We start from the raw sequence: 20,241 nt of genomic DNA on the forward strand, positions 1-20,241 counted from the left end.
ACCTAGTCACTTAGATGACTTCGTAGATGAAGACAGTGATAGTGATGGGGTTCATACCACTGTAGACTACTGCTACAGAGCGGTATATGATGTTCCACAGACTTTTGGGGAGGCTATGAGGTCGGCTAACTCAAAAGAGTGGGTAAAAGCCATGGATGAGGAGGTCCACTCATTAAATGAGAACAAAACATTTACCCCAACAACCCTGCCAATAGGCAAGAAAACAGTGGGGGGTAAATGGGTTTACTCCATCAAGAGCGATGTAGAGGGAAGAGACAAATACAAAGCACGGTTTGTGGCCAAGGGTTACAGCCAGGTAATGGGAATAGACTATGGGGAGACGTTTTCACCCACAGCAAACCTGACGAGTGTAAGGGTGGTGTTACAGAAAGCAGCGCAGGAGGACCTGCTCCTACACCAGATGGACGTGAAAACAGCGTATTTGCACGCTCCCATAGACTATGATATATATATCAATCCACCAGAGGGTTATGAAGAGAAGGATGATGGTCTAGTGTATAAGCTAGAAAAATCACTTTATGGTCTCAAACAATCAGGGCGAAATTGGAATAGAGTCTTGCACGATTGTTTAACTGAAAACGAATACACACAAAATCCAGCCGACCACTGTGTTTATGCCAAAGAGTCAAAAGACAAAAAGGCGATCATAATCATATGGGTCGATGACTTGATCATTGCAGCCAGCAATGAGAAGATTTTGAGAGAGGTGAAAGAGATGCTCGCAGGAAAGTTTCAAATGAAAGATCTAGGCAGACTCAAACATTTTCTGGGTATCGATTTCAGCCAATCTGATGGATGTGTAACCATGTCACAGGAAAAGTACACTAACAAGATACTACAGCGTTTTAATATGGAAAACTGTAGAACCAGAGAAACGCCCTGTGAACCAAAACTAGAATATACTGAGGATGCAGTAAAAATGAATGATGTCAGGATGTACAGGGAGGCTGTAGGAAGCCTTATATACCTAACCACTTGTACCAGACCAGACTTAAGCTTTGTGGTAAGCAGGTTATCACAGTATTTTGCTGAGCCTACAGAAGAGCAGTGGGTTACTGTGAAACATGTTCTAAGATACCTCAACGGTACTTCTGAGAAAGGGTTAAGTTTCAAAAGAAACAACAGTGAGAAGCTAGGTATACAGGCCTACAGTGATGCTGACTGGGCGTCTGATGTCAGCGACAGGCACAGTACCACAGGATACTCAGTGCTTGAATTGGAATAAAAAAGGTGCCAGTACTCTAAATCAGCAACAAGTATTTGGCACAAAGTCATAGTATATCTATAATGCTGGTGGGTTTGTCTCTTTACTGTATATTTTAGAAAGGCTCACTGTACTTAAACAAAATGACTCAGGGTGCATCTGAGATTAGAGGGGGTGCAGTGGTAAAGTGCTATTTTTATAAGTGGGGAGTGGACCTGACACCCTCTAGTCTAGGGGGGTCCGGGGGCATGCTCCCCCGGGAACATTTTTTTTTAAATATTGAAGTTAGATGCATCAATCTCGTGCAATTTGAGAGCAAAATGAAGAGATATATGGATACCTCTCAACATCCATAATGAAACAACTGTAAACAGATTTACTTTTTCTTTATGGATATAAAAGAAAGTAAAGCTTGACTCCTACTGGCTGGTTAAATGACTCCTCGTCCCTGAGGCCACTACCAGTTTTTTGTGCCATTTTGCTGGATTTATTTGTCAATAGCGTTGCTGCACAAAGTGATAGCCCTCTAGTTTAAATCTACTACCCAAAAAGAAACATATGGAGATGGGTTACTATTTTAAAAAAAATTGCAAATCTATTTCGGAACAGTGGGGCCGGGCCTCAAATCCTATAGGGGGGTCCGGGGGCATGCTCCCCCGGTGAGATTTTTTTTTTAAATGTTGGGACTTAAATGCATCAATCTGGTGCATTTTGAGGGGGAAATAAAGAGACTACACCCATATGAAACAAAAATGTATACATTTAAATAATCATAAAATCATAAGTACATGGCCATAACAAATAACATACAATATCCAATATGAAAAAACATTGAAACTTGTTTATTTATTTGTTTTTGGTTCATTTATAGTTGTGAGTGTGTCTGGGCTCCTGAATCGGCCTCTCCTGTCTCCCTCCTCTCCCCCCTGCTCCTCTTTGAGGCAACAGCAAAGACTAGTTTTAGCTCTCAACAAGTTTATATTACCTTTTTTCACCTAGTTAACATTTTGTTTGTATTATTCATGCATATTTTACTAATCACTACCCCCTCAAATGGAAATATGTGTTTACATAAATGGTGACCGAACCGTTTGAGACCCACTGAGATAACTTAAACTAAGTTAACTATCTAAAGACTCAGAGAGTAATTTACCTCACCAGAGCTGTAGTTATCAGCCTCTCAGTCTGACAGCAAAGGACTCTCCCTCCACCTTGTTGTTGAAAAAGCTCCTTATATCCGTTAGCGCAGCTAACTAGCACCAGATGCTAACAACAATACACGTAACCGGTGCGCGCGCTTTCTCGCTCGCTCGCGCCACACATACACCAACACACACCCTCCCGAGCTTGAATGACACACAGAGACCAATCGAGGGGATTAGTATGATCTGTATGAAAGTGGCAATGTCGGCAGGCCACGTCATGTAGACAGCCAGTCACCCTCTGTGAGGCAGAGTCAGACCCACATTTGCGCTGCGTTGCGTTTACAATATATACGTATATTGCCGGCGGCTGAGTACCGGCATTTTACTGAGTACCGGCACCTTGCCGGTACTCAGTAAGAAGTGCCGGTACCACATCGGTAAAAATCAGAAGTGCCGGTACTGCGTACCGGTGAGTACCGGCCCAATTCAAGCACTGAGGATACTGTGTGAGTCTTAGTAAGAACAGCTGTCTAGTTTCATGGAAAACTAGAAAACAGCCCACAGTAGCGCTCTCCACATGCGAGGCGGAGTACATGGCACTGGCTTCAACCATACAGGAGTGTCTATACCTAGAACAGTTACTAGAAGGTATAGATAACTACAAGTACACACAAACTGTAGTACATGAGGATAATCAGGGAACGATTGCTCTCGCCAAAAACCCTGTAAACAGACAGAGGAGTAAGCACGTGGACATAAAGTACCACTTTATCAGATCCACTGTGAGTGAGGGGAGAGTCATTCTGATGTATTGTCCTACAGATGATATGGTTGCTGATATAATGACGAAACCTGCAACTAAATTGAAACTGAAGAGGTTTGGTGCAATTATTTTTGGAGTTTGAAATGTGTAACAAGACACAGGGGTTCACATTCATTCTGTATTTTTTTTTCTGATGTTTTTGTTTTGTTTTTCTTGTTTAAGATTATAACAACCTGAGAACAAGTGGGGGTGTTGAGATTTGATGGGATATATTTCCTCACTTGTATGTGGTACTGTACTGTTCCATGTGATGTGCAATGTTGTGCTTGTGCCACAGTGAGGCGCAAGGACAAGGGGTATAGGATGCATGCCTGCCTCCTATGGGCTAATCACAGCTCTTGATTGCCACGTGTGTGTGGAACCAGTTCATTCCAGTGGAGGCTGTCCCCGTGAGAGTGATGCGTGCAGCCCTTATAATAAAATATGCCAGGCTTGGCTAAATGGATTACATCTCCGTGTTTTTCTCCGAATGCAACATTAAGCTGCAGAACTAAGCGTAACTTAACACTGATCCATAACAGAAATTAAATTTGCGCAAGTATCAGCCGTATCTCGCTTTACCTAATGCAACTCCACACTACGGTGCTGTGTACCGGAGGGGAGACGCGAGATACGGCTGATACTTGACGATCTGGCGGAGAAAGGTTGTGGAGCCTCCGTTGATATGCCGTTGTAAATGGCTTGATGGAAAGCAGGTGTGTAGTCGGGGAGGGTGCACAGCTGATTGCAGCAGGTGAGTGGAGGTTGAGCCGGGAGCCAGGAGTGACAGCCACCACGCCCACACAAACAACACAGACAGGGAGAAACAAACAAACACAAAGGAGATGGCTGGAGCAGTACAGCCACCACAGCGTTACCTAATGCAACGCCACACTACGTCTTACGGTGCCGTGTACCGGAGGGGAGAGAGAGAGAGCAGCAAAGGGGGGGAGAGAGATGTAATACGGTTTCCTGATAAAGCTGTGGGCTGCAGGGAGGTGGATGCACAACGCACCCAGGAACGAACGCTAGCTCCGGTCCTTTTCCCGTGAGGGAAACTGTGGACTCGATGTCCTGACAGGCTCGAGTTTGTGCAACCTGCACAAACACAAGCTCACCATGATTACAAATGGTGAAGTTCAATGTAAAATTACCGAAAAAATACCAGCTCACTAAATCACAACCGCTCAAACCAACTACAAACTTGGGCAGAGAAGGAGTCCGAGAAAGTTGCTCCCCCATGTGACGTAATATAACGCGTTTGACGTATAACGTTAAAAAAAAGCAGTTTTTAGTAGCAGAGCTCAAAACGTCTCCTTTTCCTCTGAATTCCTACCCTTATGTCTTGTAAAACATATCAAATCCCGCATTAACATTTTTAATTGTAATTTTCAGGCAAGGTTAAGCATAAATGTAGTAAAAAAAATTCCTGCAAGTTGCTCTTTAAGTTAACCAGTAGGTGCTTTGGGTTAAAAAGCTGTCAAGTTTACAGTGTTAACAAAATAAAATATACTGCTGTTTCTGGTTTGTTTACGACGGATATATTTAGTTATTGTTTTGATATTTGTAACACAAAAGCGATGGAAAAAACCCACAGCAACACAGAAAAGATGGTCTTAACATGACCCAGCGGTCTAGTAGTTAATAAAAAACAATAATATCAAAACAAAATATTACTACTAAATTTATTGTGAAATTAAAACTGAACAGTAAAAGAATAGTTTCCGGTCTATTCTGAGCCCGATCTCTGTAAGAACTACGACAGATGTGTAATATTTAATGCAGCCAAACCATTTATTACAATGCATTCATGTGATGACTTTCAAAGAGTAAGCAAGCACTGCTGAATAAAGTATGATTTGATCTTTTACGAAACTTTTTTTTTCATATGGAATGCAGTTGGAGGTCAACCAATCACAGAGCTTGAGAACTAATCACGGGGTATGTCAAACAGAGCACATGGGCTGAAGTCGAATAGTCCATTTAGCTTAGGAACCTTCCTAACGGAGTGAAATGACCCGGAAGTCCCTCAGTGGCAGCCATGATAAGTGCCGTTTGTATTCTCTAGAACAGGAGTCGCAACCCCTGGCACGCGTGCCAGCATTGGCACGCGGCACCGTAACCAGTGGCACACTAGGAATAAGTGGAATAAGTGTGCAAAATATTTAAATTGTATTTTCGGACCCTGAACGAGACCGCCGCCAGAGCGCGTCTCCCCGTTACCTGCAGAAGGAAGCCATGCAGGCAACGCAGCCCCGCTCTCTTTATCTCCAGGTGACTTTCTGCCGCTTTCCTCCGTGGTGCAGTGCTGATCGTTTCACCACGGAGGAAAGCACTTCACAAATTGCAGTATCCATAAGGAGCTGTACAAATGCCGCAGTTTTTGCGTGGCTGTGTATTTATTGAAAGCCCAGTGGCGATCTGCTCATCTCTCATCGAAATAATATGCTACAAAGGGGCGGACTGGCCATCTGTGTGTTGAACCTTCCTGTCGGCTCCCAGACCGTAGTCGAGGAGGGCAGAAGCAACACGCTTCAGGTTCAATAACCCACTTTAGCTTAAATGACTGGAGAGAGGCGAGCACTTCTTGGGAGGCCGTTGCATTTATTTAGCTGTTCTTCTGTTTCACAAAATACATCACAGACGCCATACTTGCCAACCTTGACACCTCAGAAATCGGGAGCATTTCAAAATGCAAAATGGGAGGGGGGAGTGGGGTGCTAGTGGATCGCCGGAGCTGTTAGATTAACGTTAACATGCTTATTGTAGTTCTAAGTTCAATGCCTTGCGGTCTGAAGCACCATCCTTTATGGAGCATATGTGTGGGCTGGACCTGTATTTTACAGGAAAGGAGTGAGCAGAGGGTGGAGTAGTTGTCGATTCTTGTTCTGTTTTCTGTGACTATCTGCCTCACCCTCTCAGACTTTGAGTTGCGCGCGCTACTAAAGAGACGTGTTACCATGGAAACCAAACAATGGTGTAACTGTATTAAAGTCCGAGTGGAAACAGTCCTGAGTAAATCTGATTTTGTCAGAAATCGGGATAAATGCGGGATAAATATGACCCCGGGAGGAAACCGGGAGAAGGGCAATGAAATCGGGAGTCTCCCGCGAAAATCAGGAGGGTTGACAAGTACAGACCTCTGTTTTTCTGCTTCCACGTTTCACTTCCCGAAACATACACACGTTCCCTCACTGTCGCTCTACCATCCACAAGCCACACCCCTCTCTCTCTCTTAAAGGGACAGCGATCTCATCTCACTCGGCATGACCCTAATATCATAACATGTGTGCTCTGGAGAATCACAGAACGGACGATCGTCCTTATTATTATGCTGTTTAAACCAATTATTTAAATATGTTTGTTAAATTCGGCATCATGTAAGTTGCGCTGACAGGTTTTTTAAATGGCACTTCATATCAGAAAGGTTGCCGACCCCTGCTCTAGAATGATAGGAAAGGAGGTTTCAAACTTCCTTTATAACCTCCTTTAGCTTAGGAACCACACAATGACGTCCGCTGGCGCATCATAAACACGTCGGATAGTGAAAGTGCATTCGGATTCTCTAAACTACCGCAGTCTCTTCTCCTAAGTCCTTTTGAATTCTCCTATCCACTATCCCTTAACCCCGTGACGTTTCACTCAGAGGTCAAGGAATAGGAGATAGGGTTAGAATTTAGGAGCTGATTTTTAGACTATCCGACCGCAACCAGGGTGTAGTCCTAAACGATAGCTGGGGATTCTGGGTAGTGTAGTGTCTTCTGCCATCCTAAACTCCCAAAATATATTTGTTTCTCCGAATCGAAGGGGAAAAATACAAAAGCATTGCACACAATTTAAACCAATCAATGTTGTGTAATTAACAAGGATAATCTGGTGTTTTTTAGTCGATGAGTAGTGCAGATATCACTGTCAAATCAATCAACAGTAAGGGGAATACTTACTTCCGGGTGTACAATTCTCCGTTATCCAATGGAAATGGACGCTCACATTGCCTTTAAGGGCAGCCGACACAAACAAATGCCATGCTTCCACGAGCGTCAAATCCCATTGCAATCAGTTGAAAGCTATTTGCGTCCCTTTATGAAGCTGAAGGAGCCTAGGAGCGTCCCAACTGCACGCCTCGGGGACCCTGACCAAGCGTCGCTCCTGGACATTTATGGAGTGAGAGTGTGTTGCTCTATCAAGATTGAAACAAGTGATATTTGACCTTTTTAGACAGATTTTGCAAAAAAAAACTATTCTGGGGCCATTTGGGTGGATTTTCCATATCTCTGGCCCCCCTTCTTCGATTTTGACATGTGACATCTCTTTCTGACCGTTAGAGCCAATAGAATCCAAGGGAAATCATCCCGCACACACTCATGTTAAAAAAAAGGTGGCGTCTCTGCGCATGCTAGCTTGCAGCAGAGGGGAGAAATATCACTGCTCTGATGACAAGCAACGGAAAAGCTGTTTTATTGCTTATGGATTATCAGAACATTTCAAAGGGGACGTAGCCACATTGGATATTAACCCATGGATTAACTATAGCATCGTTTTTATTGTTTTAATGCCATTGAAGACAAGTTTAGACCAGACAAAGACGAAAGGTACGCCATGTTAGCGTTGTGGGCTACCTAATGCCACTTGTTTTGATGTACGTTTTTGTTGATAACGTCGTAAGTTCGTATCTTTCATTGTTGAGGTGGGTACCGTTAGATTCTGTGTCTCCTTGCGATCATAAACGATGTGTTGGATGTGCACCTTGGATAAGTAATAACGGAGCTAGGAGTAATTATCGGTGCAGTAATAGGTTAGCAATTTTCGCTCAGGGGTCATTTAGATGCTTTAGACTTGTGTTTTGTTTTGGTAAAAATGGTTTGTATTGCAGTTAGCTGAGATTATTCCCGTTAATCTGCTATAAAACATTAATAGGTTCTTAAATATTAAGATCCACTGAGACCAGGGCCGGCCCTTGGCATAGGCAGTATAGGCAGGGGTGTAACTTTGGTTTGAGAAGTGGGGGGAACACAAAACAGGGGGTCTGGGGGCTCTCCGCAATAAAACCTTTCTCAATATGAATCCCATTTCCTTCATTTCTACAAACATTTAGGGACTATGGTGATAAAAAATACAGGTAAAAATGTAGTTGGCCATAAAGATAAATGCTGCCAGAAAGAAAAATACTAAAATATGTATAAGGAAAAGATGTCTTACTTTCTTAATTGTTTAATATTGGGGCCAAACATTTTCAGAATTAATTTTTGTGTGATTAAAATAAAAATAATGCGAGATTCAATTTCCACTTTGTTTTTTCTTCTTCTTTTATTTATGCTCAGTGGAGGCTGGTGGAAAATATTTTTGTTGGGGCTATGGAAATGGTGACAAAACCTTGAGGTGTCTGTGTCTCTGTGTGTGTGTGTGTGTGTGTGTGTGTGTGTGTGTGTGTGTGTGTGTGTGTGTGTGTGTGTGTGTGTGTGTCAGTCATACTTGCCAACCCTCCCAATTTTCACGGGACACTCCCGCATTTTCCCGATTTCTGACAAAATCAGATTTACTCACGATTGTTTCCACTCTGACTTTAATACAGCTACACCATTGTTTGGTTTCCATGGTAGCGTGTCTCTTTAGCAGCGCGCGCAACTCAAAGTCTGAGAGGGTGAGGAAGATGAAAACTGAACAAGAATCGACAACTCGACCCTCTGATCACTCATTTCCTGTAAAATACAGGTCCAGCCCACACATATGCTCCATGGTGCTACAGGCATTGACCTCACAACTACAATAAGCATGCAAATGTTAATCTACAGCTCCGGCAATCCACTAGCACCGGAGTCTACACCTGCAGACGCAGCCATCCCCTACTGTAGCGTCACCTTGGATACGAGTCTAAACAACTCACAGACACACAGGCAAGGGTGCTGAAAGGGCGCCCTTTGAGCATCAGATCTGACGACGCTGATTGGCTAAAATTATGTTTCGGCGGCATAGTTTACAGATAGCAACAGTCAGCTTGTTGGCTGCAGCTGCTCTGGCTGAGGGCTCTTTTCTACCCCCCGGACGAGAGAGGGTAATGATACACGCTGCGGCCAGGCAGGAAACATGTGACTTATCAGTAACTTTAGACATCGTAAAACAATTTTAAACGTGATTTTATTGTAGATTATACATTTTACTGATACCAACTATATAATATTTACCTTGTTCTTTAAAAATAAAAATAAAAACAATATATTTTTTGGAAATATATATTTTTATTTATTTTGAATTTTTAATGACAATCAAACATGTGGGAAGAGGGGGGGCGGCGCCCCTAGCGCCCCTATGGGCCGGCCGCCACTGTTTATGGTCATACAAAAAATGATTCAAAATATGACCAGAAGAACCAAAAACAGGTAAAAATAAATAGAAAAATGTAATATAATGGCTTAGGTCGAAGGTTTAAGACAAACAACAGATTATCAAACTTTTAATATAGAAAATGTTGCATCGTCCTCAATCTATCCCTTCAATCCCATCCATCTCTCCATGTGTCATTTACTGTCCTCTCTGCTCTTCTCAGCTAAAAGAACCAAACACATGCTTCCTGTAATCATTCGCAAGGATAAACTCCTGACAAATCTCCCTGGCGTGCTAAGAGCTGTACAGAGCTCACAATTTTTAATAGACACCGTCTTGATTCCTGTTGCTGTGCAGCTTTGGCTGAAGAAAGCTGGACATCGACTGGTGTAGTTTGTTAGCATTGGGTAGTGACAGCAACTTTGTGTGCATTGCTTTGGACATGTTCTGCACATTTTTGAATTGCCTTTTTCCCAGTTTCGGAAACCAGTTTTGCAAAAGGTTGGATCTGCATTCTTGGCCAAATTTGATCTTCCGTGCCAAAAGCTTGAGCACAGAAAAAACACAAGATTCCATTGACTCCTGGACTGTAGTGGAGCCACGGAAATTCACGGTACCACTTTTCTTGGAATCGTAACGTTTTGTTGATAAGCTGCTGCACTAGAATGAGCTTTGGGTCAACATGGTTTGCTTCAGCTTTCTGCTTGCCTGCCTGCACTTCTCTCCTTATGTTTGTCTCCTTAGGTCTCTCCTATAAAATATGACAATATGCTAGCCTGTTGCTGACATGAGACATCATAGAAAATACCAAATAACCTGACCCTTTATACAGCACTTACCTGCAACTCTAAACTGCTTCTTCCTGTCTCACCCTCTCTGTCTTGAAGCCCCTCCAGCTCATCTGATCTCTGATATGAAAGCACGACACAAAAATGTATAGAACAATGCTGGGAAATCATGTTGGTTGTATTATTACTAGTAGTGCACTCAGTCTTGTGAGCAACTAAGTATTTGTTCTGCTTTACATTACAACACTTTAAATGTTATTCATACTGTATTAATTTCTTATACACTTCTTCCTCTCATCTCAAATTGAAATCACCTGACTACAGCACTTAACATACCTGCTGCAACTCTCTGCCTCCTGCTGCTTCTATCTGCCTCACCCTCCGTGTCTTGAGGCAGCTCCACCTCATCTGATCTCTGCTATGAAAGCAATGGTGTTATAATCATATTGAGCCGTTGGTATTGTTGTAATAAAGACCACCTTAACTAAGACCAAGACAACACCAAGACCGGCAAGACCAAGACCGGCAAGACCAAGACTTTAAGAGGTCAAGACCAAGACCACGACAATGGCAGGGCGAGACCGAGTCAAGACCGGAGCCAGACTAGTGTGAATCCAACACTATTCAAAAAGTGACTATTTTCATTTAAAAACAGTACATTTACAAATTAGTGACATGTGTGTGGTTTGTGTAGCCAAATGTAATAAATTAATCATTAATAAAAGTGTATAAAAATAGGATTGGGCAAGTTATTTGATGAGAGGGGCACAATAAAAGTGGGTTAACATGATAAAGACAGTGTAAAAACTGTGTAAAATAAACTTAAAATACAGTAATTACTATTGGTTTTTGTAAAGGTATTTCTTTTTAGTAAATTTAAGTTACAGCCCTTTGTTTTCAGTTGGAGTATTGGTTTTAGTAACTTTAAGTGACAATTTAATTTAAAAACATAAACAGTATTTTCTTTTGTATAAGGTAATGAACAGTTTAATATATACTGTAAATCCTGGTCTCTGATTTGCTTTAGTTCCAATAAATCGTAATATTGTAACCATTTTTTTGGAGGGGGGGCACTGGCCCTTGTTGCCCCCCCCCTAGAACCGCCCCTGCCTCTACTCCTCCGAGTCTGTCCCACAGTCCGCCCGGGAATGTGAGGACAGCGTGAGAACACTGACAGGGAGGCTTGTTTTCTTTATAGAGCAAATGGCGGTCATATTAACAACAAAGGAGCTAAAACGCTTAATAACCTTCATTAATTTTTGGAGAAAGAAGAACATAAGATAGATTGATAAAGACGAAGCTGTTTAACGGGCAGCGGAGCCGCTGTGTGTAGAGAGTAACTGCCGGTAAATCCCGCCCGGTAGGCAGCATCAAGCTAGCAAATCCGGCATTAGCCGAACATCAACAGGTGTAGATAGAAAATATGATTATCCTGAGCTAATTTACTGAATCAACCAACTCACATCTCCTTTCTTTCTTTTCACCCAAGCACTAATCTGCTGCTGCTGTTGGCGTGTCATTGTTTTTTTCTGTCACAACCGCAGTAGGCTACCTGATCATCATTCATTGGGCTATTTATAGTTTATGCACGCGACGTTCCTAGTCGCATGCGCGTGCAGCCACAGAGGCAGGCTGTCAGTGTCCAGCTCCTCCGTGGCGATGACGGGCAGTCTGCGGTTAAAAATAAACACATTTGAAAGCGGGGGGGACACATACGGGATTTGGAAAAGTGGGCGGGACATGTCCCCAGTGGAAATTACGCCCATGAGTATAGGCGAATGCTAAGGGCGCATCAATCAATGGGGGGAGCCAAAAAGTTAGAAATTAATTATTATTATTTTTTTTTTCATAACAACACAATTTCCCGATTTTGGATCAACAAAGTACATCTCATTATCTTATACTAACAGAACTACGCCTATATTGCGTACAGCGCCCATAAACTATGGCGCACCCCCCCCCCCCAAATCAAGTTGAACTGCCCCAGCCACAGTAAAAACCAGAGGTTTATGTGAAATAGTTCTTTTTTGAAATAATGGTTTTAGTGTGCAATTATAGGTTTTAAATGTTGTATTTGTGTTAATTTAAAATAAATCAAACTCCCAAAAAACGTATACAGCTTTTATTAACATTGGAATTTACTGTGTAAGCGGCCGCGGGGGGGAGAGCTTTAGAGAGCTCTCTCCTGAAAGACTGAGCGGCTCTGATAACCTCAGCTCAGTGAGGTAAAGGCACACCTTTATATGATCATTATAGAAAAATAAGAGAATAGATTTTCATCTATTCTCTTATAGTATAAAATACTATATGACAGTAAAAAAAAGTTGTTATTAATAAACAAGAATACAGTTTAAAAGGGGAGTGATTTGTAAAATATCCATAAAGAAAAAGAAAATCTGCTTCCAGTTCTGTTTCATATGGGTGTTGAGAGATGTATCTATAGATCTCCTCATGTTGCTCTCAAAGTGCAGCAGATTGATGCTTTTAACTTCAATATTTCAAAAAAAATCTTCCCGGGGGAACATGCCCCCGGACCCCCTGGAGGAGGTGAGGTCCGCCCCCATCTTAAATCATGCTCAAATGGATAGGATACTAAATACATTTGCACACATCTTGTGTCCATATCTTTCTGTTTTGGTGATGCCACGACCGTGCATGCATACGCGAATCATAGTGAGTGTCTGCATTTTTTTGGGGGGGGGGGGGGGGGGGGGGGGGGGGGGGCGCCAGCTAAAATCTTGCCTAGGGCGGCAAATTGGTCAGGGCCAGCCCTGCGCTGAGACACAGTGTCGTAAAAAAAAAAAGTACCCGCCGCCGGGGACCTTGGGGTTTAACAGGTTAATGATGTGAAACATAAACAACCCTTAAATCAGACTTTAGTTACACATGAGTAAAATTCAGGGAAGGTGATTGTCAAGTGCCAAAATAACCTATGCAATATTTTAGACCAGGGGTCCCCAAACTTTTTCCAGTGAGGGCCACATAACTTTTCCCTTCTCTGATGGGGGGCCGGGTCAGTTTGTAACAGAAAAAGTGTGACGATCGCAGTGGTGCCTAAATGTAAGAATTTATTGTTTTCCAAAAAGCCACACATAAGCAAATATGAATAACCCTTTCTGAGATCAAATAACCCCCTCTGTGTTCTTCACAGAAAAATTTAACTCAGGAAATATATAATAACACTATTTATGAAATCAATAAAAATCAAATAACCCTCTCTGGGTTCTTCACAGAAAAAAAGTCAGGAAATATGTAATAACAGTATTATGAAATCAATAATACCCAAATAACCCTCTCTGGGTTCTTCACAGAAAAAGAGTCAGGAAATATGTAATAACAGTATTATGAATACCCAAATAACCCTCTCTGGGTTCTTCACAGAAAAAAAGTCAGGAAATATGTAATAACAGTATTATGAATACCCAAATAACCCTCTCTGGGTTCTTCACAGAAACAATGCTTCTATTGTGCTGTGCACAATCTTGGTAAAAGTTCAGCTTCAGTTGTCACAGCAAAATCTCTTAAATGACTCATATGAGCAGTCTCTCAAAGTTCTTGTGTTCTTTCCTTATAGTCCAGTTGTGTAAGTTCCAGTATTATAGCCTAGTAGACACCAGTGTTTGCTCTCTCTCATCAACTTCCCCCTGAAAAACACAAAGCAAGCAGGCTGAGAAACCAAACTAAGTGATACAGCACCTACACAGCACAATACATTTCAATACAAGTATGGTTGTGGAGATGGATTTTTTATAGTGAGCTTACCTATGTACTGTATGTTCATCAGTGTGAACTGTGGGCCTGCATCTGGCTGGTGAGAAGTTCAATGTCAGGTTCCATTCTAGTCACAGCCAGTCTCAAACACTGATGCAGATGTTCATCTGTCAATCTTGATCTCCTCTGAGTTTTCAGGTGTTTCATGCGTGAAAAGGTTTGCTCGCAGATATACGTGCTGCCAAAAACTGTGGACATCTTCATTGCGTGTTTTTTTATGTTAGGGTACGTGTCTTGAGGGAGGGCGGCATAGAAGTCAATGAGACTGGTGGGCTTGAATGAGTCTTTCAGAACATCACAGCTCTGTAACTCGGCCAGCTCAAACTGATAAGAAGGCTGGGCTTCATCGATGTCGGCAACAAAGGGGTTCTGGAAAAGACGGATTTCTTTTGCATGAACATGTAGTTCACGGAATCGCACACCGAACTCCGCCTTCAGCATTTCTAGTGCTTCCACACACTTTTCAGCTGGGAACGGGACCGCTGGTTTCTCTGCAGAAAGCTTTTGGGTAGCAGGGAGATGGGTGAAGTTGTGCTTTTTCACTTGCTCCAAAAGCAGCGCTTGTTTCACCTCAAATGCTTTTATGTGGGAATACATGTCGCAAATGAGTTTCCCCTGGCCTTGTAGCTGCAAGTTAAGGCCGTTCAGCAGTTCTGTCACGTCTGTAAAAAATGCGAGGTGCCATTTCCATTCTGGGTCGATCAGCTCTGGGACCGTTTTGCCTTTTGAATGAAGAAATGCGTTAATTTCAGGTAGCAGCTCGTAAAAACGCCTCAAAACTCTGCCGCGGCTCAGCCATCGGATCTCTGTGTAGTATAATACATCTCCGTGCACAGACTCCAGGTCAGACAGGAATTGTTGGAACTGCCTGTGTTTAAGTCCATTTGCTCTGATGAAGTTTATGCATGATACCACCACCTTCATGACAGAATCCCACTTCAACACTTTGCAGCACAGTGCTTGCTGGTGAATTAGGCAGTGCACTTGTAGCGGGGCGGTGAGACCCCGCTCTTCCATCTCCCGGTTCATGCGTCCTATCAGACCCCGAGTCGCGCCCACCATACTCGGAGCCCCGTCAGTCGTGATGCTGGCAAGCTTTGCCCAGTCCAGATCCAACTCTTCGATGGTTTGACATACTTTGCCGAAAATATCCTCCCCCATCGTAGTGCCTTTCAGACTTTGGAGGGCTGCCAGCTCCTCGCACATGTCAAAATGTGCGCTAACTCCACGAATAAAAATAAGAAGCTGCGCTGTGTCTTGCACGTCCGTGCTCTCATCAAGTGCTAATGAAAAAAAGTCAAATTCTTTTGTCTTCTACTGCAGCTGGGCATATACATTACCCCCAATTTCTTCAACGCGTCTGGTGATTGTACTCGAAGACAGACTCACGGCATTAAAAACATCTTTCTTCTCGGGACACACCTCCTCCACGACAATATTCAGACATTTCTTGACAAACTCTCCCTCAGTGAAAGGTTTACCGCAGCTTGCTATCAGTTGAGCAACACGGAGGCTGGCACGAACAGATGAATGGTTCAGCTGAGTTTGGCGTACAAATGTAGTCTGCTGAGCTAACAGTCCACTTTTTAGCTTTGCTAGTTTGTCTGCTCGCATTTGGCCTCGCAAGCTATCATACTTGTCTTTGTGATGGGATTCATAATGTCGGCGCAGATTGTATTCTTTGAATACCGCCACGGCCTCTTGACAGATGAGACAAACAGCCTTTTCTTTGCATTGAACAAAAAAATAATCGTGTGTCCACTGCAGGTTAAATACCCTGCATTCTGAATCAATTTTTCTCTTACCTAACCTTTTTGCCATTATTCCGTTCTGGGGGGGGGGGGGGGGGTAGGTTCACGTTTTATGATTAGGGCAAAGACAGTGAGGTCGTTAGCAACATTTTTTTAGCGTCATAATTCAATTCAAATGAGCTTTATTGACATGAGGAAACATTTCAGGGATTCAGTCGGGGAGGCTCACTTCACCCAGTTCTATGCGTGCATTGGTCTCGATCGCGTGGCCCGACTGAAAAAATAATAATGCGGGGGGGGGGGGGGGAGGGGGGGAGGTAATGCGTCTCTGATATTGGAAATTGTTCAAGGGGCCGGGTCAAATGTGGAGGCGGGCCGTATCCGGCCCGCGGGCCGTAGTTTGGGGACCACTGTTTTAGACTCTAAGTACTTTGTCAGACTTAATATTTATCTGTTGATAACCCCAACGTTTTTGGCAATAACATGCTTCAACCACTAGGTGGTTCGGGTTAAAAAAAACTGTCAAGTTTAAATTGTTCACACAATAAATTATACTTTTCAGTATAATGTCCTGTTTAGTTTATGACGGATTGATTTTGTTATCCACACATATATTGTTTTGATATTTGTAACACCAAACATGACCCAGTGGTCTAGTTAATAAAACATAATACTATCAAACATAATATTACTATTAAATGTATTGTGAAATTAAAACAGAACGGTAAATAAAAATACAGTTTCAGTCTCTCGATTTTGAAGCGTATGTATTGTACCATGAACCTGTATAGACCTGTAACAGTCAACTGCATGAGGAGTTGGAAAGGTAGTTTCTGAAGATGTTAATAACACAAAGCATACAATGCCATAATAACTTGTATTATTAGTGTAGGACACTTATGTATGTATAACATCTGAAGATGTGTAGTTTTATTCATGTTTTCACATAATCTTACAGGATATTGCTATAATATTTCACATATTGTAGTTCTACACATTAATATCTGATTTGCAAAACATCAAAGACAGAAAGGTATATCCGTCATTTAATGGTAAGCTATTGATAATGTTTCCATAGATGTGTCTCCAATCACCCAAAACCCCTGACTATTCTTTCAACTCAGTATTTCAATTCTTTAAAGAAAGAAAGAAAATCAGTAATATCTTGAAAAACTACAAGTCCTTTTCTATCAGCTGTGCACCGTTATGGTGTAAATACAGCCTATCTACCAATTGGATCAACTATAAAGTCAACCGAATTAGTGTTGATATTGCAAGGAGACGTATTGTGTGAAAAGAAATCGAAGATGTTGTTTAATTGCTGATATATTTATGTTCCATGTCACGTATTCAGTTTCGGCGGCATTTCTTCCTGTTTGTCCAAAGGTCTTCTTATCAGGGCTCTATAAATAGAGAACTACGGCAGATGTGTAATATTTAATGCAGCCAAACCGTGTATTACAATGCCGTTATGTGATGACTTTCAAAGAGAAAAGCAAGCACAAAAAAGTATTAAAAGTAGTAAAGTATTTCTTTTTTTTTTTTAAATGTTTTTGGATTTCACATCGCAGAAACACCATATCCCAATGTGCATTGCGGCTAAAACATCCAAATTACCGAGCTTCAACGATAGCTGAGGATTATGGGTAGTTCGATTTTTTAGTCTATCCAAACCTCTGAAAAAATGAGTCTCAGAGTCTCAGAGTCGAAAGGAAAAACCTTATGTCAAAAACACAAAAAGCAGTGTAAACAATTTAAACCAATTAATGTTGTGTAATTAACAAGGATAAACTGATGTTTTTTAGTGGATGAGTACTGCAGATATAGCTTTAAAATCATTTGACAGTGAGGAGAATACGGTTTTATTATGAAAACTTCGAGACCGGAAATACTGTTTTCACCCCGTGAGGGTTGACGCTAACTTTACATGGACACTGCCATTACACGTTCTCCTGGCGAGACCTCAATTCATCTTCGTAATATCTATCAAACTATAGATCCTACACATCCACTGGACGTGGATTCTAAAAGTACAATATAGACTTCTCGCTAGAAATCTAATCAGAAAACATTTTAATGGCTAAACTATCCTACAATTTAGGATTTTCCAGAGAGGGTTATTTGAGAATATACTACCCTCCAGAGCGTTTGCAGTCAACGGGAGCACTAGAGGCAGAAAACGTGATTATATTATATTAAGCGACCTTGAGGTTATGAAAGCGCTATATAAATTAAAGTTATTATTATTATAGGTCGTAAGAAGCGCTTGAACAATCGACCTATTTAGTCGTAATAAGGGCCTGAACAATCGACCTATTTGGTCGTATGAGTTGGAGGACTTGTTGGCAATTAAACAACATCTTCAATTTCGCTTCACACAATACTGTATGTCTCCTTGCAGTATCAATACTAATTCGGCTGAATTTCATATTTGATCCAATTGGTAGATAGGTAGCGGTGCACAGCTGATAGACAGGGACTTTAAAGATAATATTGATTATCTTTTAATTAAAGAATGTAAATACTGAGTTGAGAGAATAGTCAGGGGTTTTGGGTGATGGGAGACACATCTATGGATTCAGAATTTTAATAGCTTACCATGAATGACGGATATACCTTTCAGATATTAATGTTTAGAAGTAAAACATGTCAAATAATATAGCAATATCCTGTAAAATTATGTGAAAACATGAATAAAACTACACATCTTCAGATGTTATACATACATAAGTGTCCTACACTAATAATACAAAGTATAAATTGTTGTGTTAACACTTTAAACTTGACAGTTTTGTAACCCACAAGCCTAGTGGTTAAAGCACATTATTGAATTTTTTTGTTGAATATGTTATATTTGATGAAAAAAATATTAAGAGTACAAAATAGGGGGAAAGTAGAAGGTCAATGATAGAAATATAGAATATAACATATCAAGAAGATACTGTAAGTGATCTCTACAATAAAACTGTTTAGTGCCGGATGTACAAAGATATTAATATGAGGATGTGCAAAATAGAAAAACTAATTAACCTTTATCCAAACATTAAAGAATACTTTAGGTTAAGATCTTCTTTTAAATAAGAAAAAAGCTTTGGGGGTATCTATTTACAGATAAATATTAAGTCTGACATAGTACTTAATGTCTAATTATTGTTTTCCTGCAATGTTAACTATGTTGAATCACTTATTTTAACCAACTGATATTATACATATTAATTATACTCTTATAAGATGTATGTAGAAATGTGCAGGATATGACAGTTTAATGGTGGAGGTATACACACATATTTATAGATGTCTTTATGTAATGCACTGTTGAGGAACCTGCGACCCAAGTTTTTCATCATTGCATAACTACACCGTAGTTGTCTATATGATATGTCAATAAACCTTAGAAAATCTTGAAATCTTGAAAGGGATGTGCAAAATAGCCATAATATACAGTCTTTAATTAACTATTAGAGAATAACGAGTAATGTGTCACGATCTATCTGTGTTGTGTTTTGTCTTGTCTAGATCTGTCTTTGGTTTCCTGTCTGTGTGTTCCTTCTTACCTTTTCCCTCCTAACCTGATTTCCTGATTGTGTTCACCTTGTGCCCCTGTGTTTTCTCCTCCCTCCTCACCTGTCTCTTGTTTCTTTGATTAGTCCTGTGTGTATTTAGGTTCGCTTTTTCCTGTTAGTCTTTGTGAGATCCTTGTTTGTCTTTGACTGTGTTCACGGGGAAGAGTTCTTTTTGTTACTATTCAACCTCGAAATAAAAAGGTATTTTCTGTGAAATCTGCATTTGGGTCCTGCCTGCTTCGCTCTACCCTGACAGAAGGATCTCACCAAAGATGGACCCAGCAGATGATCCATTTGAGGTGAAGTTACGTAGTTTTACCTATTCATTGGCTTTCTGCTATGGTAGGTAGGAGGGGAGGGTCCAGTGTTCAGCAGAAAGAGGCTGCTCTGGCAGAGGCGCACCAGATGGCAACAGAGAAGCCATGTTTAGTGAAGTTCTTACCTGGCTGGATTATGGACTTCCTCCCGACATGTGATTTGCCTGCTAGCCCCAGGCATGCTAGCCCCCTGCCTCCCAATTCCCAACCTTATACCATACGTCTCGGTGTGTTCTGTCTGGAGTCAGGCCCTGCTTCTTCCCCATTTCCTATTCAGGATCCGTTCCCGGGTACTCGTCTGGCTTTTGGAGGTCCACGGAGCCTCCAAAAGGCTCCTAAGAGAAGGAGTCGCAAGTCCAGGCTAGCAGCCCGAGCCCCAGAAGCCATGCTTTGGGCTCCAGTACAGGCCCCAGCAGCCATGGTTCCGGCTCCAGTACCGGCCCCTGTGCCCCGGTTCCGGCCCCAGCAACCATGGTCCCGGCTCCATTCCGGCCCCAGCAGCCATGGTCCCAGCCCCAGAAGACATGGTTCAGGCCCTGGTTCTGGCCCCAGCAGCCA

At 41.8% G+C, this 20,241-nt stretch overlaps 2 protein-coding genes across 2 annotated transcripts in view; one reads left to right on the forward strand and one right to left on the reverse strand.

The window, feature by feature from the left end:
• The window catches only part of LOC307021219 (uncharacterized protein), a 616,546-nt gene that overhangs the window by 439,000 nt on the left and 157,305 nt on the right, over positions 1-20,241 (forward strand). The gene's annotated exons all lie outside the window — the stretch shown is intronic.
• LOC307015274 (general transcription factor II-I repeat domain-containing protein 2A-like) lies at positions 13,261-16,094 on the reverse strand. Its single transcript, XM_079643789.1, has 2 exons — positions 14,044-16,094; positions 13,261-13,925 (listed from the first exon to the last, which is right to left on the reverse strand). The coding sequence occupies exon 1, from the start codon at positions 15,256-15,258 to the stop codon at positions 14,062-14,064; it is 1,197 nt and encodes a 398-aa protein (XP_079499915.1). The 5' UTR covers positions 15,259-16,094; the 3' UTR covers positions 13,261-13,925; positions 14,044-14,061.

Source organism: Notothenia rossii (assembly GCF_949606895.1).
Source record: "Notothenia rossii genome assembly, chromosome: 1".
NCBI classification, from domain to species: Eukaryota; Metazoa; Chordata; class Actinopteri; order Perciformes; family Nototheniidae; genus Notothenia; species Notothenia rossii.

Coding starts and splice junctions, on each gene's coding strand:
- LOC307015274 (XM_079643789.1), bottom strand. CDS start 15,258: ATGTGCGAGGAGCTGGCAGCCCTCCAAAGTCTGAAAGGCACTACGATG.